The sequence below is a fragment of the Hippichthys cyanospilos genome, chromosome 5 (genome assembly GCF_059441005.1).
Source record: "Hippichthys cyanospilos isolate Australia breed blue-spotted pipefish chromosome 5, RoL_Hcya_1.0, whole genome shotgun sequence".
NCBI lineage: Eukaryota > Metazoa > Chordata > Actinopteri > Syngnathiformes > Syngnathidae > Hippichthys > Hippichthys cyanospilos.
Genome location: NC_142373.1, coordinates 23,547,218 through 23,570,116, shown reverse-complemented (window position 1 = coordinate 23,570,116; position 22,899 = coordinate 23,547,218). Strand labels below are relative to the sequence as shown.

Below are 22,899 nucleotides of genomic sequence, written 5' to 3'. Positions count from 1 at the left end.
CCACATTGTCCGAAAATGTATCATAGTCGTGAAAGCGTTCATTTTGTTACGTGCAGAAACTTTACGGTTTTTTTTTAAAATGGCAGGCGCGAAAGAGCCGACAGGAAAAGTTGGCCTGCACATGTAATATTGTGACCAAGTGTGTGTACGATGTGTGTGCAATCTTGGTTTATAATTAATGTTCTTAACAATTATAATTTTGCTATTATGATTTAACTATTGTGTTCAACATATGTCATATGAGTAATCTTATATCCCCAACTTTCGAAATTACATTTGCAATTACAAAAATATTAAAATGAAAAAGCCATTTGACTTCCCTCATTTGGCCAATAGAACATATCTAGGATATGTTGTTTATTGTAGAACGTCATTAAACATAATCTCTCTTCCATAATTATTTGGATGACTTTGATGAGTTTATATTAAATTGTGAAAGAATTCATGACCCTTTAATAAATCAATTAATTCAACCAGTTTAATATATTTTAGAAAAAGGTAATAATTTTGAAATTTGTCAAACTACTTTTTGTGTCTACAATTGCTTTTTGAGGCATTTTATTTTATAATGCTGTTTTAGACTAAATAATTGGCAGCAACCTGTTTGAGGAAATTGACTCACTGTGTTATCAGGAGGCAAACAATTTGCAATTTTTAATCTCCAAACTTCAGTACAGTTGAAAAGAAACACATATACATGTTGTCAAATTGAATCTGTTGGTGAATAAAAAGGGCACTTATGTCTATCTTAAATGATTTTTTTTTTTTTAGTTTTATTTCCGCAAACACTTGCAATGGGGGTCCTTGGAAAATTTGCTTTCTAAAAGGGGTCCTTGATTACGAAAAGTTTGAGAACCACTGTCGTAGAGGGCCGTTATGATAATGAAAATCCTGTAACTGTGACGAATGACATACCGTGTCTAAGGGTATATGTGCATCAACTAAAAATCTAATTTTTACAGTATGTGATACCAAATATTATCTGAGCCAATTTTAATGGGTGTCACTGGCCATGCACAATCCAGAGTGTCACAGACGAAACCTGCCAAAAGTGGGGCAGGTATCGTGGAAAAGCAGCGGATGTACTCTTGTCAAACGTGGCGGGCTTTTGCTGCCTAAAAAATCTCCAGCAGGTGCAAAATTGCAAAAGCAAATGCAGGTCAACTGAGGGGGGATTACAGCTTTGAGCCCCCACTTTGCTCATGTTTCCCAGGGGAATAAACTAGACAAAATGGGACAAGGGCAGGACAGTTTTCATGCTATTTGGAGTAATTGCCTTTTTCCATGTTTCACTTTCAATCATTGCTCCCGTTTTCTGAGTTTGGTCATGGAACAGCCACAAGCCGAATTATATTTTAAGAGGTCAGCGGAACGCTCTGCTATACAGTAAAACATGAAGCCTGCAGTTAGCGCAGGTGTCAAAGTGGCTCTCTAGGGAGGCATCCCTGCATGTTTTCCATGTTACTCTTCCCAACACATCTGACTCAAATGATTAGCTTATCAAAATGAGCCTCATTTGAGAGGCATCGAAAACATGAAGCATTGCAGTCCTCAAGGACTGAAGTTTGACACCTAGCAGCTAGAGCACATCTTGTCATAAAGAATTGCTTCTGTATCCCAAATTTTTATGGACCCGACTGTATAAATGTTCCTTTCCCTCCGTTCTACCAGAATACACATGGGACTTATCCCACAACCCATCCCAACCCGCTTGGATTACTTTCTACTCCTTAAAGCGGTTGTCAGCAAGTACTGTATTTCTCGTCACCATCCCTTCTCAGATGTGTAACGCAAGTCCTGGATTAATCAAGGTTGAGGGAAAAAAATGCAGGGGATATTTGTTAAAAATAAATAAATGAAATAGTTTGAGTGTAGTGAAATAAGATCACAGACAAAAAAGCAATTACAAAGGAAATCTTTATATAATTTCTTCAAAAGAAACGAAGCCCATCCAATCAATACCAATTTGAACGTCTGTTGCCCCCTTTTAAAGGCAAGGGGCAGCATTGCTACAGGCATCTTTCACTCTCTTACTACAAACAGTAAACATGCTGGAATTTGCTTTCCAGAAACCTTTGCATTCAAACATATTTATTCTGATAAAATCATCCCAATGTGCAGCAGTTATTTCCCAAGCTGCGCATTAGCCTGGAAGCTAATACAGAAAGCAAAGTCTACATCTAAAGGGCTCTGCAGTTCTGCCATTTATGGCGGCAACACGGCCGGAAGCTTCCGCTCGACGCGTTTCACCTGCAGAACCTGAGAGCAGAAATATATAATGCAAATACAACAATGACAATAAACCACATGTTCGTTTCTTTTAGGATTGCCATGTGCCAGACATTCACTGGAGAAAAAGAATCGGACCAAATCAAGTTATTATGCACACAGTAGGAGAATCAGAACACTTCAACATTTAAGAAATAAGATTTGCTCTTTGACAGTTTGATACCAAACCTTGGCATGTTTTAGTTTCTTTTTATTCAATTTAATTTAATTTACGTTTTTGTTTTCTGAGACCAAATAGGGAGAATTTCAAGAAATCAGATGACTGGCCCTGCAGAGGCCCCGAAAACAGCTGTGGATTTTATTATCAAGTAGGTACCGAGTCCGATGTATTTTGAACATTAAAAAGCTCACACTACCTGGAATATAGAAATTTCACGCATACAGGTGACATTCAACATTCAAGTGCCAGTGTTTTTTTTTTTTTTTTTGTACTGTCTTTTGGTCAAGTTTTCTGAAACTTTCAAAGAATCACTTTGAGGCTTACAAAAATAAATATTTGTCAAAAATGCTTAATAAATTACACAAAAACTAGCAGCAAAAGTAGAATCTAGAAATCTGTGCAAATGGCTAAATTCCCCACCCATCGACTGCTAAATCCCCTCTGGTCCCAAATAAATCCTGGTTTTTAACATTGAGAACCCATCCCACTTTGTAAACAAGCTGCGTTTTTCTGTGTTTTGTTTTTAAGCCCCCCCCTCCCCTCTTGCCCAATTCCTCACACACTGCATTTGGAAGCCTAAGGACACATTAGCCAGACATCTACCGGTATATAAAACTCTGGATGTGCAATAAAAATAATGTTAGTAAAACTCGATGGGCACAAACATATGCACGCACGCGCACACACGAGGGTCTTGACGCGGCAAAATCAAGTAGCACCATTCGGCCTCGGCTTCTCAAAACGATCAGTGCATCTGATTTAATTCGCATTAACATTGTCTATTAAAAAAGGAAAAAAAAAAAAAAAAAAAAAGGAAAAAAAAAACATTTTCAAGGCACAATGCACCTGATTAAGAATCCGAGCATGGGCACACGTGCTGATGTGTGACCGTGCAGACAGTACTTTAAATCACCCCCCGCCCCACCCTTGCTGTGGGGACAAGAAGCCCAACCCCCATCCAGTGGTTACACCAACGACTACTGCATCCTGTTCACCTAAGCCCCATCTCCTCATTCTCCTCGGGTTGAATCATTAAACCTCAGAAATCTTTTAAAGCAGGGGTAGGGAACCTTTTTCTTGTCTGAAAAGCCGGCAGAAAGCGATTGAACTATTGGTTTCCTTCCTCACCGTTGCCCCAATCGGATGTCCAACCCCTGCTTCAAAAGCAGCCCCCCAAATCGCAGCTTGAAAAAGTGAAAATGTTTGTTAAGCCTGCAACTCCATGACCTTTCACCTTGACCAAAAAACAACACCTGCACATGTGGACCATCACGGTGCAAGATGGGGTCGACGCTGCAGTATATGCATCCCCATGATGCGGTGGTCCTTTTAATGCAGCCCACTTTCACAATTTACGCAGGCATATTTTTGTTTGGATGCAAACGCAAAACTATGAATTTTTTTTCTTTACAATTTTGTACATCGAAAATGCTTAAGAAAAAAAAAATGTGAACAAAACAACCGCCCACTTTCTGTAGCTAGCGCTCGGTAACATGGTAGCTGCCGTAACACTGTCAAGTCAATTGAAATAAGAAGGAAAACAAAATGGTGGCGTAACAAGTTCTTTGAAACATCAGCCATTGTTGGCACTGAACTGGATGACGTGCAATTAAGGGGCATGGTTCTTTTCAAGAAAGACCAAAAAGGAGCCAGTTCAGGATAGAGTGAGCAAAAAAGAAATTAAAATTAAGATAATTCAGAGCGGCACAGTGGGTCCGTCAGCTGTTTGGTAGAAAATTTGAAGTTCAAATGGAATCGTGACTTAAAGAGCCACAGCACCCCAGTTTTTTTGTTTGTTTTTTTATTTATTTTTTTTTGCCAAGGTTTGATTATATATATGAGCTTTTTTTTCCCTCTTAATTTTAACCTTTCGAATATTTGACACCAAACTATACAGTCATAACTAAAATTAGAGCTCTTGGCCGTTTTTCCATCTGGTGAAATAAGAACACAGATTTATCCTATTTCAATTCAGGCAGAGAACATTAATACACAAGTGATCCTCCTGTTGTTGGTTTGGCAATTTTGGGTGGATTTCTTCTCCCCAAAAATGCTTCTTCTAATGACTGTGCATATGTCAGCGTCCATCTTCAAACTCAGAGGTGCAACCACCGCTGCAATGCACATGCGTGTACACGTGCGGCTGCTGCCGACTTCCCTTAGCGTCACGCTGCGCTTTTGTGATTGTTTGGAGCGCCCGGCCGAGGACCAGGCTGGCTAACGTACTGTGTGTCTGTGAGGCTACACAGGGAGGGTTGTTGTGGTCTGGCGGTTTTTGATTTTAAACATGTGGTTTCCCATCAGGGTTGGCATGGCAACCTACTCCTTTGGCGACTAGTTGCCCCACCAGTCCACACTTCCCGAGTGGCTATAGTTTCCTCCGTATCCGTCGTTGCCGTAGAAGTTGCCTCCGAAGCCGCCTGGATGAGAAAGACCACGCAAACGTTAGATCAACTTCAACTAGGGAAAGCCGAATAGTCAAAACAAGGTGCATGATATTGAGCTAAAAAGAAAGAGCACTTCAACCTGAGTAAAAGGCTGAAAGATATTTGAAAAACGGATGAAGCATTCTAGAGAAATAGAGCCTTAAATGCGTGGCATTCGTGGGGAACACTTTTGAATTACAAATCAAGCAAGAAAGAAAAAAAAAAAAAAAAAACATTTCCCTACGTTGTTTTACTTCTAAATAAAATGTGAGAAAAGCAATGTGGGCAACAGAATAGTTCCTTTAGGATTTTTTTTTTCTTCTTTGGGGGGTGATATGGGGTATTTTGGAAGCATGTGTCATTATTGCAGATTGCACGTTCCAATACTTTAAAATGAAAAAAAAAAATAAGGAAAGCCATGGACGAGGCACATGACGAACCTCCACCGAAGCCACGGCTCCCTCCGTGTCCACCGGAGCTTCGGCCAGTGCGATTGCCACCAAAGCCTCCAGATCCACCAGGTGTTTGTCGGTAGTCCCGGGCACCGAAACCACCAGAGAACCTACAATAGAACAGAGGTACAAAAGATAAACCATTATAAAATGAAAAGAGCTTTAGATTTAAAGCAGGCAAGAGAACACGGCGCAACTTGTTGCTAACAAACAAGCTCGTGGAGAATCGATAGCTAATCACCCTCTTGCTAGGTGGTGAGAAACTGCAGGAAGGATGCAATCTCTGTGTAGAAGTTTTCTTGTCTCCATGTCTTCCAATTTGTATACTGGCTTTCAGGGCTGTGTATCATTCTCATGAAGGTGAGAGGTGATCCTTTACGTTGTCACTTTACTGTGACGGAGAATTTACCTAAGCTAAGTATGCACGTCCCATTTGTTTGTTCATTGACGCGGCTTGGGCAGTCTGTCTGAGCTGCATATCGTTCTCGTGAATTAGATTGTTTGTCACTCGACAGCAGTGCTTCTTTTTTCCTCTCCCGCGTCGTCTCTTAACGGGCAACGCAGCCTGCAGTGGCAGCCTCCTCAAAAGGTGACTCATCTTGGTTTAAGCTTGACACGTTACGCGTGTTCAGCGCCTCTCCACACGGCAAAATGGCGCATTTTCTGGTGTCTGCACTGGCCAGATTTTCCGCAACGAGTACCTTCGGGAATTTAGCGCACGGAAGTGCCAGGCAGAAAACATGGCGAACTAACTATTGCTGAAGGGAGTTCGCAGGTAGATACTGTAAACAACTCCTGACGAGCATGCAAAAAGGTGAGGAGTCAGAGATATGTATATAGAAAAAACTGGAAAGAATTTCGAACATTTGAATCTACTTTTGTTGTTTGTATGCTCCACATACTGCCACCAGAATGGGAGAATATCAGGTGAGTGCGGGGGAAAACCGCACCGAATATAAAGCGCAGCAAACGTGTCAAGAGTGGGACTTGATGACATCAGTGAAGTTGGTTTTCGCGGACGGTTTCAATTCCTCCTGAAAGGCGTTAAAATGACACGTTTGCATGACAAAAGCCTCTGCTTTTCTCACCCCCTAATATGTTGCACTGTCAATTGAGACCCATTTTGAAAAATTCAATTGGCAAGAAATTGGAATAAATTCAGTTTGAAATGACCAAAAATGACATTTTGACTGCTAAGTCCATATTCACTTCGAGTGATTCGGGTACATTTAGCAGCCTCCCATCAGCACCAGAGTGAAATGGCGTTGAGCTTCCCACCTGATTCCTAATATATACCTTGCTAGGTGTCAAATGAGGCCCATTTTGGAAAATCTGAATAAAATTTGAAAAAAAATGGGTTTGGAATGACCAAAAATTACATTGTGACTGCTACGTCCATACTCAGAGTGATTCTGGAATTTTTGTAACTCCCCCCACAAAACTTTAAGGCAGTTGCAGGCATTGTAATAGGCCTATTATCGTGTGTGCTTGATTCGCTTCATTTTTTATTTTTATTGGTTTGCAACCAGCGTGTTAGTTAGCTGTGTTGCCCTATGTGCCAAGTTTGTGCCATAACTATTTACTTTTTAGTTTATTTTTTTTTGATGTATCAAGCCTTGTTTATATATACGGTTTAAAAAAAATGCAATAAAGACATATTTGACCAAACATGATGAATAATTGTGATTTGAATATTGACCAAAATAATTGTGACTATTATTTGACATAATCGTGCAGTCCTAATACATATATACATAGATCAAACGTTTAGAATCAGTATTTAATTATGTTCAAAGTCTCTGAATTCAAGCGCATAAATGTCCTGACATTTAGATTAAGCTATCGTTGTGCTACTGTCAGACCTTACCTCTTGGAGCGGCCGCGACTGCTGCTCTTGTGCTGGTGCTCATAGGCTAGGCTCTCCAGCCAGGAGGGTACCTCCTGCTTGGCCTCCACCAAAATGTCCAGCAAGTCTTTGGTTATGTTGCTGTTTTTGTCGTTAAAGAACGACGTGGCCAGACCTGTACGTAAACAAGCCAAAACAAATGTTAAGGAACGTGCGGTAGTCCCCCCCTCCCCAAAATCATTCTATTTATAATGTAGTAATCTCATCTTCGGAAACAAATATTTTCTTTTGTTCATTTCCATAAGTTATTCATTTGTTGCACGTACGGTTGAGTGTGTTTGAGTTCCCACATTTTAAGTGGTCAGTGGACACCTCGCCAGAGTAACTGAATGCACTTTAAGCAGGTGATTTTTCTTTTTCCTTGCCACACAGTTTTTTTGTACTATTAATACCCAACATTGCACAGCATCAGTGTTTCATGAGTATCCATCAGATATTTGAGCATTAAAAAAAAAAAAAAAAAAAAAAAAAAAAAAAAAGAAGAAGAGGGCAAATACCAGTTTCAACCACCATCATGAGTACCGATATCTTAAAATAAGGTCTGGTCTCAGTCTGATAGCTGTGTCGGCACTCACCTATCCCATCTACAGTGTCATTTTTGCCAGCTAAAATTCACAGTCCTTAGTCCAACACGAGGATATGATAAACTGAAAATTAATTCGTACCAAGGTTGCCCACACGTCCCGTACGGCCAATACGGTGAACGTATTCTTCAATGTCACTGGGCAGGTCAAAGTTAATGACGTGCTTAACGTTGGAGATGTCCAAACCTCTGGCAGCCACCTGCCAAACAAAGATCACAATTTTGTAATCTAGTTGGCACTGATATATAGATATAAATATTTTTTTTTTTTCCCCCCAGTGGATTACTTACAGCCGTGGCCACCAAGATTGGGCAGCGTCCTGAGCGGAACTGGTGCAAAGCTTCCTCACGGTCTCTCTGGGACCGATCTCCGTGGATGCTTGTGCAGGCATAGCCCTCATGATAGAGGAAGTCCTCCAAAGCATCTGCTCCCTTCTTGGTCTCCACAAACACAAGAGTCAGAGAGTCCTTGCCTGTGAAGATGAAAAAAAAAAAAGAAAGAAAGAAAGGCATTAGCTACATTCATCTTTGGTGCATTTCTGATGGAAAGGACACACTGGTAATAATCCTAATATGTTCTTCTTGGTCATGACAAACTAAATTCAAAATGATAAATTAGAAATCAGACAAACCTACAAACCATGGGTGACCGGGCTTTCTGCACAGTCGCCTGCCCCCAAAGTAAGCCTATACTGGTAACAAGCATTCAGACTTCATGATAACAGCCTTTCGAAACACTGAGCACACTTTGGTTGTGCATTTCGGCAAAAAAAAAAAAGAAGTCACAAACCAAAAAGGAAAAGGTTGTTTCACCTGTGGCATTGAGCAGGTCCAAGAGAAAGGACCTCTTATCAGTCTCTTCGACCCAGACCACCTTCTGAGTGATGTTTTCCGAGGTAGACCCAACGCGACCGACCGCCAGAAAAATGTAGTCCTCAAGGAAATCGCGTGCCAAGATCTAAACAAAAACGCACTAGTCATTAGGTGTTGCATTCTTTAAAGGGGTAATAGAACTAGGTAATTAGTTATAATTTTTTAATCAAAGGTTTTTGATTATGACCTCTCACAAAAATGAAAGAATTCATAGTCCAAGAAACAATTGTCAGAATGGCAAGTTCCTTTCCTGTCTAAGTCTCCAGAATGCATCAGTATTGTTTCTAACAAGCATGTGATGCATGTTACTTGTTTGACACCCCAGTAGGAATTTTTAGAACTGTTAAAACCTATGGATCATCTGGAGAGAAGATCAATGCTTCAGTACATACACCAACTGCAGGGATGGTGTTTCAGGCAGTACGTTTGTATTTAAAGTCAATATAGTTGGCGCAATGGGTGAGCAGTGGGACGCCAGGGTGAATATCTGCTCATTTTGCAGAAGTTGAATGAATAGATTTATTTTATTATTGCCTACCAAGTGACACCATTCCCTTATGCCAGTACATGTGAACGAAGCGGCTGGTTCCCTGTACAACCCCTGGGGTCAAATTCTGGTATTTTCGATACAGTGGTCCTTCGTTTTTCGCGGTTCATTGGGACCGGAATCACCACCGGTTTGGTAATTTAAGATTGAAGTAAATATGTATACTGCAGTACTTCCGCATCCATGGCAAGTGCATTTATAGTTACCTCGTCTGTCTGGCTTACAAGAAACAGTTACAGCACATCTCTCCTCAAAATAGCTCTCCCTCGCATCCATGATGCACGGAGGGTGCAATAGGCAAGGCGCGAAGTAGTGAGGACTGTATTACCATGAATAGGGCGCAACAACAGTTTGGCAACCATGTAAAAACTAGAGCAAAACTGAATAAATGTAAACTTTGGAGATTCGTTACATTTTCTTGTGTGATAAATATTTGTTTTTCACAATTCCCCACACACTGTCAGTGAATGCTGCGCCATTGTCACATTGAATGTGCTAGAAGCAGGTTTTCTTTTTCCTCGCTAAGCAACTTTGATTTAATTTTTTTTTAAATAAATGTCCGCGACAAAAACATATTAATTAATCAAATAGAAGACCAATTGGATGTCTAAGCCTACTTTATACAAACCTGGATCTCTTTAGGGAAAGTGGCACTAAACATCATGGTTTGACGGATGCCCTTATGCGGCATGGTGTCTTGTTCCACAATGCGTCTTATCTGTGGCTCAAAGCCCATGTCCAACATGCGATCAGCCTCATCCAGCACCAAGTAGCTACAGACATTAAGATGGGGTGGGGGAGGGGAAGAAAGAAAATCAACATCTTGCTTTAAGCACACATACCAATATTCCCTTCAGTTTAAAGTGCACATGGGTGTGATACTGACTTGCAGTAGTCGAGACCGATCTTGCCTCTCTCCATCATGTCTACCAGCCGGCCTGGAGTGGCAACCAGCAAGTGGCAGCCCCTCTCCAAGTCCCTGATTTGCTGGCCAATGTCGGCGCCACCATATACCACACACGGACGCACACGTGAGCGATAGGCAAACTAGAGTTGGACAAGGAAACACACTCAGTCATTTTTATTATTAAAAATACAGCTTTCCATTGTATCTCATTAATTATTAGAGCTATAGACAGTGTTATGCTTATGAGCTCACCTTTCTAGCCTCATCATAGATCTGCAGTGCCAGCTCTCTGGTAGGTGCAAGGACGAGGGAGATTGGGTATTGTTTGCGCCGGCCATATCTTCCATTCTCCTATTGGGTTCATACATGCCTCATTACATTGAATCTATATCACTCAAAGCTGAGCGGAGAGCTTTTCTACACAAGTTACCTGTCCACTATTCTTGGCCGCCTGCAAAGCATCTCCTGGTCCATCTGTATAGATCTGACTCAACACAGGGAGCAGGAAAGCAGCAGTCTTTCCAGACCCTAATATAAACCACATAGCAAAAGATAACATTCAAAACTGTGTTGTATGATCCGGTGATTTTTGCATGTATGAGATTAACAAATATTACCAGTCTGGGCACAGGCCATGAGATCTCTCTTGGACTTGATAATGGGAATGGCATGCTTCTGGACCGGAGTGGGGCGTGTGTAGCGACTCAAGGTGATGTTGCCCATGATGATCTCGCCCATGTCCACATCATGAAACTAAACCAAAATAATTCAGTCAGTTGTGCAATAAACATGAATGGGTCCACAGAACGGGCAGCGACAAACTCACACTTTCAATGTGGGGAGGGCAGTTGCTTCCAGTGGCCTCCACGGGAATATCATCATACTTCTCAAAATTAATCCCTGTGTTGCTGCCGGAGAAGAGCTCACTAGAGGATGAGATTAAGTTCATGTGGAAGATGAGCACAGATCCATCTTAACGGGCAGACTGTTTAAAGTTACATTTGTGTAGCTTACTGTTCTAGACGCTCATTGGGAGCAGTAGGCTTGGACCAATCCTCGTCTCTAGATTCCTCCGTCCAACGGCTGTTTCCACCACCAGAAAAGCCACCACGTTCGTACCTAAATAGGGATGGGCAAAATGTTTAGGATAAGGTTAGGCACCAATCACCATAAATCAAGTTGAACCCTGACTATAATTCCTGTTCGTCCGTAATTGTTTATATATTAAAACGTCGGTGTTAAATTTTGATTCCTAGTTATCTGGGTGAAAGAAGAACACACGATGGAAGACCATGCGTGCCTGCACGGCCCCTCTTTGCTGTGCCTACACAGCCCCTCTCTACTGCAGCTCCAGACCAAAAGTGAGAATCAGCTAAGTATATTTAAGTGTAAAGAATAATAAGCAATGAGTCATAGTATGGCGTGGTCTGATATGAGATTCTGACGGTATGATAACCATGAGCAAAGATATCACAGTATTAAAATTATAGCTTTTTCCCCATTGAACACAATTTTACTTTTAAAATAAATATAAAATATTTGGTGCATTCAGAAATATGAATAATGTTAGTACAGATAATTAAATGAACGAACAAATAAATAAATAACTGAACTGAATGTTTTTTAATTGTTCCCAGTACCCTATTACAGGAAAGCTACACTGTAACGTGTTACCATGAATGTCCACTGGGAGGCACACTAGATTTATAGAAAAATCTTATAAAATGATATTGTTTCAAAATAACTTTGAATGCTTATCACACGTGACCCTTCAAATTGCACCTAAAGGCAAATTTATTTCACCAGCTTGGGCATAAATTTGTGCTTATGGTCAAAACTGAGCACGTACGTTTGCCTTTATGATGTGTCGTTTAAACAGACATCTCGGAAGTTCCAAAAAGGGACTGATGGCGTGTTAAACATCACTTGATTTCAAGTGGTAAACCTTCGTCCAATCTAATTTCTGTGTATTAATTGGCTTAGAAACGCAACTGTTTGATGCATTTCGACATGGTTATCAACCCATGCCTATTCAACACAAATGCATATTCTCAGCTAACATTTAGTTTACTGCATACACAACTGCAGCACACGTACATTCGTATATAGTTATATACAGTAGACTGCTCAGGTGATTACATTTTCTTGCCCTTCAAATGCAGTTGTCTGTCATGTATGATTTTTTTTCCACCCTAAAGAATAAAAACACTAGTTTAGCCCATCCATCAGACAATTGTAGCATGCTTTAACTGCTGCATTTGTGTTTTAAGGTTTTCAAAAAAAATAAAGCATTCATTATAATATAGTATTGGTTTACTACAAATTACAACTAGAAATTATTCTTTGAATAACTCATAGTAAATTCACAAACAGTAAAAAGTTAATGAAATGTAACATGCAGTCAGGCTTTTGTAAAGTGAAATGCACATTTTTTTTCCTTTGTTTGTTTGGTTCGTTTCCGTTTCCCGTGACATTTTAATGACTGATTGCACCGGTGAGGTTGCCTGGTTCTACTTAGGCCAGAAGAGATTTAAGGAGTAGAATAAATTTTAATGAATGTAATTAAAACTAGGATCTCACCTTCCCCTTGAGCCTGCTCCACGATCATTAAAGAAGGCAGACTTGGACCTGTCGTTTCGTCCTCCAAAGCTGTTGAAGGCGTTGTCTCTGGACTGCCCACCCCAGTTGCCATCCTTGTTCTCATAACCACCAAATCCTAGAAGGGAGCAAAAAAAAAAATAATAAAAAAAAAATAAAAATAAAAAACCCCTATCAGTATCCTTGTTCAGGGATTTCAGTTTAGCTGGAGGTACCCAATTATTGCTCAAGTATCCCTAAATAGCTTTGGCTTAAATTTTAATTTATCTATTAATCAGTAATAGTACCTAATGGCCTACATATGTGACTACAGGGAGCCATGTTCTAAACCAAGACAGGGTTTCCCCACCACTACTGTAGCAATGACTAATTAACATGAGCCACACCCACCTCTATCATGACGAGGGGGTCCACGACCTCCAAAACCCCCGTTTGAGCGATTGTCGTGGTAGCCGTTTACAAATCCGTTGCTGCGACCACCATCCCATCCAGACGAATCTTAAAAGGAATTTACAAAACAAAATGCATCAGTCAGCAAAAAATAACCTACATGCACGTTGCCCACTACTTTAAATTTGCAATAAATAAATAAATAAAAACTAACAATGAGCCCATTTCTAATTAAATATTAAATTATTGAAGGATGGCAGGAATTAAAGAAAACTTGTGGAATTTACATAGTTTAAATCAAGCAGGGAAAAAAGTGACCCGTCTACAGATGCAAATATCGACAGAAATCATAAAAATCTACCATGTTTCTTACGTCCCCATTTATTCTGAACATAAACTCTAATGAATGCATAATTGCCTCCTTTCCTTGATTTTGTTTAAACAGCACAGATGTTGAAGGGATAACGTCAACTTGCCGTTACCCCCTAATCAGAAGTCGTATCAGAGCAGCACACAGTGCTCTCATTTGCCCTCACCCACGCATCTCAGGCGCATAATTTTTGATGGGGGACACATACTTTTAAATGAACGTGTGTCCCTTGGACGTTTAATTTTTTGGTATCAAAATATAAATCATCATCCATCTACTCTATTCAACAAAACTTGACGTTCAACAAACATTTTTGACAACTTCATCATCCGATGTGTGTGTGTGTGTGTGTGTGTGTGTGAGTAATTGACTGTATGAGCCCCTAATTTTCGAAAATGGCGACAATCAACAAAAGGAGGAAAGTTGAGCTGCAGTGTGACGCAGTGAGGTGCGGTCAGCACCAGCAGCTTTATGTCGCCAACTTTTACTGAAAGCTGGATAAAGACAAGTTTCCGAGAGATTCGAGCATTTGGTAAGAAAATGTTCGGGTCGACTTATTTTTGTGAGAAGACATTCTCGGTTAACTCGGTGAACTCAAATAAGAACCGTGTGAGGACACGGCTATCGAACTCTCACTTACAAGACATCTTGCGCATCCATACTACTGCCATAGAGCCACACCTGGCCTTTGTCTTGCACTCCAGATCTCAGCTTCACCCATCACACTCATGCGGACCAGTCATTTTTCATTTACGCTAAATCTGAAAACTTTTTTTTTTTTTGGTTTTCACTCCAGAATAATAACCATTTAAAAATCCAATCAACATTTATAGTTACGAAATTCATATTTTAAGTGAGCCCCGCACTTATGATGGTTACTTGTTCATTTTTCTGTTATTGTGTTTAAAAACTCTAAATATTAAACTGCCATGGTGAGATATTTTTTATGTTTCAAATGTAATCTGCACCTAAGAGTACAATTACTTCTGTTCAACTGTTACAAAAAAGTTAGTGTTAAAAAAGTGAAGTGAATATTCAATTTCAATATTTAATGTCAATTCATTTTTGTTATGCATGTTTCAAATGAACCAAAACACATGCTTAAGATACCTGAAATTAAAATAAAAAAGCAAATGTTTAACACAGAACCGCTCGCTGAAATGTATTTAAATTAATTGCTGTTATATGTAAAGGACGCCTGCCAAGGTTGGCCCCCTACATTTTTAACACACCAAATCTGGCCCACTTTGCAAAAAGTTTGGACACCCCTGCTCTACTTGATATTCTATGTTTTATTTTGAAGCATAGCCAGACTTCCTTTACAAGCAGACGTGTTGCCGGACACATTTCACTGGGGCACATGCTAGTGTCGTAACTGCTGCAGTAGCTAGAGCATATGCTACTTCAGTAAAAATGTCATCAATAAAAACACATTTACTTCAGAGAGCACATGCTGCATACTACTTAGTATAGTAATTCATTGATACTGTATTCACTCAACATAAAAATTGTACACATGGCCAATTAATATGCTAATTGTCACGTGCCACGTCAAGTGGAAGATCGCAAAAAGTCTACGTTTCTCTTTTTGTTCATCATTTTTAGTCAAGTTTATCATTTTGTCGACTTTAATGAGTGTAAATTTGAGATGGATATCAGCAAGTTATTCACCCGCAGCAGCGAGGAATGAGGGAGGTAAACGAACCTAGGCAACACACAGTAAGTGTCTTAAGTTCACGGTAAGTTAGCTAACGTTATTCTTTGTGTCAAGACAACCATATCCAATTGCTGTACGAGCTGTCGGGGGTATTTGCATTACTATAGTAATTCAATGCTTCTGCATTAATTCTACACTAACAATCCACACATGGCTAAATAATCTTTTTTTTTTTCATCTGTAGCTGCATGAAACACAATGTTGCTTGTGGTCGGTTGGCTGCAAAGTGCAAAGATAATTTTGAGAACCCATCATTGAGCGTATGTTAGTTGACGGCAAACATACGGTCCACATTTTGTCCCGCAAACAGAATTCAAACTAGCCCACGAGATAATTTAGTGAAGTACAAAAATGAGCCGAATTTTTTTAATAAATGAAAAGCTTGAAATGTTTTATGATTAATAGTGATGCTGTACTTGCTTTATTTTGGACAGTATTAAAAATGAATAATACATTTGAAGTTTTTGTTTTAAAGTTATATGAATGTATACCATGATTTTGTTGGTCTGGCCCTCTTAGCAAGCTTAAAGAAGTTTGACACTCCTGCTCTGGATGGTCCAGTGCTTCTCAAAACCTCTACCTTCAGGAGGAAAAACATTTTTCCTATCAAGTTGTGGGCCATATACATATATTTACTTTGACATTCCTTTATCTGTTGGTGCTCATAACTTGTAAATGTACATGGAACCTTGGACTTAATTTGACCTTTTTACCGCGCAAATTTTGTGAGTCAAACATTTGTCGGGGCCTATAGTTTTTAGTATTGTGAGTCCCGGGGACCAAACAGTTTTCAGATATAAAATGAGCACAGAGTACAATCTTTTCACAAGGCATTTAGGGCGCAGCACAGTCGTCAAACAGATTCAATGTGTATGTGATAAGGGGGGAGGGGGGGGGGAATATGCGTTGCTGGGCAGCACAAAATGACACGCAAGTTGCATTATTCAATTTGTAACAAAATGTATTAACTCACACCAATGATAGAATCTGAAGTCAGGGCTATCTCAGATTGTTTACTAAGTGGAAGCACTGCAAATTTTCACACACCAAAACAGCCCAAAACATACAAACGTGTATGCACAGTCGATGCAGTGCAAACATCTAAATACGGTTGAAGGATTTGTTTTAGGGTTGAAATCATGATCTTAAGTCATTTCTTGCTATATTATACTTTTAATAAATCTCACAAAAGACCCGCCACCCACACATAGCCTCTTTTGTGTTGCATTATTGACAATACAATGTACAGTATATAGTATAGACAATACACATTATATCATGTAATTATCTGCTATGTTTGTAAATACTACTGTACATAGGGAATACTGGATTAAAACTTGATTAGGGAAAATCATTAGTTGAATCATGCCCCCAAATGAATATTTCCGGAACAGTGGTAACATCAAGAGCAGCTGTAATCCTTCAACCAAGCAAGTGAAATGATTGCAAAGACTTCCACCCAACTGCTTCTGCTGACTGCAGTCACTTGTTTCTCACACATGTTTACACAGACACAAAACATGTGCCCAAATACTGCTGCACCAGAAAGCCATTTGGACACTTGATCTTTACAGCAGGGTGTAAGCAAGCTGCCATAGTCAGTGGTTCAAACAAATTCCTGAAGACACATTTGCATTTTTATTGCGGATCCTACCATACGCTTTACCAACAGCAAACTTGAGTCGATGAAAAGTCCCACAAAACACGACGTAGTATGCAAATTGTTTGTTTGAGTGCACGGTACAATTATGCAGAACAGTAATTAAGAGTATTTCATCTTACTATGCAGTCTACTATTCACGTTTTTTTCACCTTTTTTGCTTTGTTCTCAGACATTCGGATAAGTAACGCCAAAAAACTGTATACCGTGGAACCTCAATTGACAAGTCATGTTCACGGCCATATAAAAAGAGCCAACTCCTTGCACATTTTTTAATTACACAATGGTATTATTAGATTACTTTTTCGGCACCAGATACTCCTGCCACGCTAATGAGGATAAGCAGCTATAGAAAACTGGATGGATATTGCACAAGTAACACAATCACAAATCCAGTGCAAACACATTTTAACCAGTAGATGCTAACATTAATAATTTCACTTGATATCTGAAGTACAGCCCTCGTTTTTCCAAATGTTCCCCCCCAACTTGCAAATTGATAGTAACATTTCTGTGCCAACAGCCAAGGCGCAACAGTTTTGGGAAGGTAGAGGCATAACTTCTCGTCAAGGAAATTTAACTGATCAGAAATAACAACAACCTTGAAGTGAGGCTAACTCCCATCACATGATTAATTATAATGCAATATATAATAAATAGAAACAATACACATGCTTGTGTTCAAACTTTTAAATTAAGTTAAACCAGAACTAAAATGGACCAAGATTAAAGTTTAATTCAGCACAAAATCCAATAAAAGCTGTAAATCAATGTTCTTTTAATTTGTCAAGCCACGATAAGAATTATTAAAAGCAGAGTATGGCATAGCGAAAGTTACGTGTGATGACAGCAATCTTTGTCTAAATCTTGATTGTAATGAAAAATGAGCCCAAACAATGTCTAAAGCAGGGGACACCAACTCCTGTACTTGAGAGCACCTGTCCAGCATGTTTATGGTGCAACCTCCACCAATGCATCAGATTCAAAAGATCAGCCCACCAGGGGGCTCGACAAAAGCTGGATATTTATCCTGATTATTTAAATCAGGTGGATCAGAGGAGGATTGCATCAGAAACATGGTAAATAGGTACCCCCGAGGACTGGAGTTGGTGACCCCTGGGGGCTTTTTGTTGTATTAGTTTAAAAAAAAAAGCCACAAGTGATGCAGTGCAATAATTTATCGAAAGGCACCAGCACCATGCTTCTGTGGTTTTTGGCAAAAAACACCCACTGTAGAGTCAAGAGGGCATGCCAGGGCGTACCACATGTATTTCGCCAGCCCCCGCTGCAGGCATGGTAAAGGGCAACCTCTTGAGAGGCCAGTCTTGGGTAACCTGAGCAAATGTAGGGAAGGAGGCTATAAAAAGACTCACGTGGAGTGACCGACTCACGCAAAATGAGCGGGTGAGGCCTTGACTCAGTACTAATAGTTACCAATTTCTGGGTCATCCCATCCTGATGCAGAGTTATTTCTTTGGGAACTTGTGAAACACCGCAAGTGACAAATGGTCTTGATGGTACAGCGGCATGACTCGGAGTTCAACCAAATTTTCAGGGAAAATGCTCCCAAGGCAACAAGCTTTGGTATTTTTTCAGTATTGATTGACACGGAAGATAAGTATTGAGGAAGGTAAGCAACTGTGACTGATGCAGGAAATTGCAGCCAACCAAATGATAGTTTAAGATTGAGTCTGGTTGCTCAGAACATCAAACTATTATCAATTTCATACACAAGATTTTAGCCCTTTACTAGGCACGGCGGTCGTTTTCAGCTGATAGACTGAACAGGCAAAACGTCCGAAAGAGTCTTGAACAGCCACTGCTTAAATTCTAACGTGCGCCTAAATTTCTTTAAAATCCTGAAAATTCTTGCCTGTTAAGGACTTAAAAATAGAAAAGCGTGTGCCTAATAAAGGCCGCGCTTGCCCGTTTAGCCTCTGTATCCCATTAAAGGGTTAATGTAAACACAATTAACAAGTTGACCAATGTCAACAGTTGAACTGGCCAAGAGCTTTATTTAGTTTTGAACAGGAATAATTTAAACATAAGAAATAACAATAGCTGTTAGATTCATCCACACTTTCACAAAGCTCCTAAATGCAAATTCTGGTTTGCCGAGCGCTTAATGCATGATTGCCATGAAAATGACCATGTGTGGTTTTGAATCCCATGGAGACTAGTGTATTCTTGAAATGGTGTGTAGTTTTACATTAATACTGTATACCATGGTTAAATATGCATGATATGTAATTAGAATTTATGAATTACAAATTTAAATAAGTATTAAAAACCATTCACAGAGTAGATATTAACAATGATTATTGGTATTTTTGTTTAATTATATATGTGACTAGAGCCTACCCATATGGGTTTCAATGGTTTTGGTTTAATTCATTCATTCAATACATGGTTTAAGTGTGTTCCAATTCGGAGGTACCACGGTATTGATCAGGGGTGGGCGGGTTAGGGTGTGCTTTCATACTATATGGTTTCAGTATGTTCCACTGTACAGATTTTTTTTTTTTTTTTAGGGGGGGGGGGTAACCATGTACACATTACATAAATGCATTATTGCCTAGTCATGATGAACTGTAGCCTTCAAGCATCCAAGCAGCACAGCGCATTTGTTGAACCCATGGTTGAAATAGAAGTGGGGTACCCATCTTAGTCTAACCTTGTCCCGCCCCTTCACACTGACTTTGCTATGGCTAATTCATGCACGTGGAAATGCAGATTTGCCCTCAGCAAAAGCAGAGAAGGGACTTACAGAGATTTACTGGTGCCACTGAATAACCGCACTGTCTAGCAGCGGAATAAGCATTTCCTGCTGTGGAATAAGAACACAGTAAGGGGAAAAAAAGAAACGAAGAAATTGTCAAGCGTGTTACACAAGATGATTTCAAGGATCTATTCAAGTGTAAAATATTGCAAATCGATTTTTCCTCGCACACTATGTGTCAAAGGCTGACATTGCAGCCGGGGAAAGTAAACTAAACAAATGAGCATGTTTGGCACAAATATTGAATGTAATCAGAATGGGCAGTAGAGGGCATAACTTTTATGTCAACTCGATTTTGTAGTTCATAAATACAACTATCCTCAAAATTGAATGATGTGATACACTTTCACGCTGTGTACTGTAAAAAAAAATTATTTTACTGTACTCTCAGTCGTTAAAGTAGACCCAATGAAATTTGTTGAAAAAGATTGACTATACGCTTCATTCCGTTTTCCTTTGCTTGGTTCCCTTCACAACAATCTTGGGAACTTGAAAACAAGGAAAACAAAAAAGGTGATGATGGTGTTCCTGAAGGCTACATTGAAAACTCACCAGATTTGGGACCATCTTTGTTCCTCAAATGAGGTGGAATGTAACGTCCTGCAGACAGGAAAGTAAACATTTCAGTCTAAAAAGTTTGGTCAGTAACGGTTAAAGAGCACTTCACAGGAATGACAAAATTCTAATAACTAGCTGTTGCATTAAAAAGAAATCATCTGTATTTTTATTGCACAACTTGTGCAATGTGTTCAATACGTTGAACTTCCAAATAAATGGCTTTTCGTGTAAAACAAACAATAGAAATAAAGGATTTTTCTCAATAATTTAAAATGTTCTTTGGACAAACCATATTGACAAACTATATTGTTTAAAGGGACAGTGTGTAAGATTCATTAAAAAAAGAATAAATGATTGTAAATTTCAAAAACTTGCAAATGAGTGTGTTCTTAATGACAAAGAGTATGTTTTAAATATTATCACAGGTTTGGTTATCATTAAATTATATTACCTGGGGGGTGGCACTTCAGCCATGTTAGTGATAGCTACGAACAATGGTAAATGCAACACCTAGCACCTCCTGCTGTCCGTACTGAAAAACGCTCTATATTTTACACACTATCCCTTTAAAGTGATCAATCGAGAACTACTATACAAATTTAGTCATGGTGGGATCCCTGCATACCACACAAGTCACATTCTTCAAATGTGAAAAATCACTGCAGCTCAGGCGCACTTCAATAAAAGACAGAAAAAAATCCATTCAAGATTAAACAAATACTTACTGCCAGTTCCTCCGCCTTGTCCCTCAACAGAGTTCAAGTCTAGGGCAGCAAGCTACAAAGAAAAAGACACAAATATGAAAATTTAACGAAGCGTTGTGTTGAAACAAACCCTTTGTAACGTTGTGGGCAGAACAGAAGACACAATGTTCAATTATTTAATTCATGATGCGACAGAGACGTAGCTATAGGATACTCGTCCAGGGGTATTAGGGGACATCCATCAAACCAGGAAATGCTCCGAACAAATTAAAAAAACTGCGACAAGTCTTTCGGAATTTACTGTCGACACTATTAACGCGCCAATCGCGATTGTTAGTATCTTAAGTCTGGCTAGTATGCGTGCCTTCTAAACCCGCTGCCAACGGTTCATTTTTTTCTGCGCCACGTTTCAGGTTGAGAAGGCCCAATAGTAGCCAACCTGCTAAACCGGCCGGTAAACGATTTTAATTGACGATAGACGGAATGTGAACACTTGACATCGTGAGAAAAAAAATGTTTAAGAATAGCCAGCCAACCTAGTCCGTTAAAAAGTAGCAGTCGTGAGAAGAAGTAACTTGGGCGGATTGTTAGGAGGCATCCGCCATCGCAATCTTCCCTAAGAAGCGAAATCGTCGCCTCCATTTTGCTAGTCATGTTAGCGCTAACTCGAGCTAGCATCGCGGCTCGACACCAGACGCGCTTGACGGCAAACCGCGACATTTTAACATAAAAAGTCGGAAGTAAACAACGGAAAAAAGACTCACCTGCTGATCTAGACCGTGTGGATTATCAACGACCACATGACTCATAACTAGAGAGTAGATGGGGATTATTTTCTGAGGAGAAAGGTTTTTTTTTCTTTGTTAGCGCGACCGGGCTAGACAGCAAGTTTGTTTCCTCTTCTGTTTAGACAAAACGAGAACAAAACAGGTTTAAAGAGCTGACGAGACAAAGACGTCCACTTAAAAATAAATAAAACGCCGGCACTTATGTTAATCTTAAACTTAAGTTTCGAAAAGAAGCGGCCGCTGTTGCTGCTGTCGGCGGGGTTGACCGTGCTGGAATGAGACGCTGGATCTCCAGGTAACGCGAGATATCATCAGTATTGACAGTAGAGCGGGGTCGGAAATATCGCGATACCCTTCTTGTGTCTCATCGGCGGAAGTACAGCGTTGTGTAATGCGATCAAATTGAATACCGTAATGTAATCGGTGTCATTTCTGAGTCATGGAAAAAAACAGATCTTATTTAAAAATGCAAACAATTCCACAATCTATAAACCTTGATTACGCAAAAAATGAACAAAAAAAAATATTTTTGTCAAACCTGGCCTCCAAAGTTATGGCAAAAATGCTAATCACAAATACTGTATAATTTGTATTAACATGAGCTCACAGTTAATACGAAACACTAACTGTTGCATTAGAAAAAAAAATTCATCTGTATTTTTATTGGACATCTTATCAACAAATATGTAAAGTTTTCAGGTCGACTTTAAACAAATGGCTTAACATGTTAAAGAAATAATAAAAATAAAGGATTGTTACTCACTGATTTAAATTGTTCCAAGGACAAACCGAATGAATAGGATACTATATTGTTTAAAGGGACAATGTGTAAGATTTAGAACGTTTTTCATTCAAAGGGAATTAATTAAATGATAATATTTTTCAAAAACTTGCAAATATTTGTGTTCTTAATGACCAACAATATGTTTTAGATATAATCGTTGGTCTAGTTATCATGAAATGATATTTCATGGGGGGTGGCACTCCTCCGGAGGCTACCATGTCTGTTATAGCTACGGACAATGGTAAATGCAGCACATCCTTCTGTCCGTAATGAAAAACTGTCTAAATCTTACACATTGTCCCTTTAACATCACTTGCCAAGAATCTGGAACAAGCTCATACAGCGGATGTTGATCAAGGCACCAGCTCATCACAAAGAGCCATCTGTGACCGACTGTCATTTGCCCCC

General features: G+C 39.6%; 1 protein-coding gene across 1 annotated transcript; it reads right to left on the bottom strand.

The window, feature by feature from the left end:
- Positions 1–1,903: 1,903 nt before the first annotated feature.
- Positions 1,904–21,985, bottom strand: LOC148424046 (putative ATP-dependent RNA helicase Pl10). The gene is made up of 18 exons (XM_088416062.1): positions 21,684–21,985; positions 20,941–20,992; positions 20,210–20,257; positions 13,132–13,239; positions 12,724–12,859; positions 11,158–11,262; positions 10,970–11,069; positions 10,761–10,896; positions 10,574–10,671; positions 10,396–10,494; positions 10,123–10,283; positions 9,865–10,009; positions 8,630–8,774; positions 8,108–8,289; positions 7,899–8,016; positions 7,195–7,348; positions 5,316–5,437; positions 1,904–4,869 (listed from the first exon to the last, which is right to left on the bottom strand). The coding sequence occupies exons 1-18, from the start codon at positions 21,726–21,728 to the stop codon at positions 4,784–4,786; spliced, it is 2,040 nt and encodes a 679-aa protein (XP_088272188.1). The 5' UTR covers positions 21,729–21,985; the 3' UTR covers positions 1,904–4,783.
- Positions 21,986–22,899: the final 914 nt, after the last annotated feature.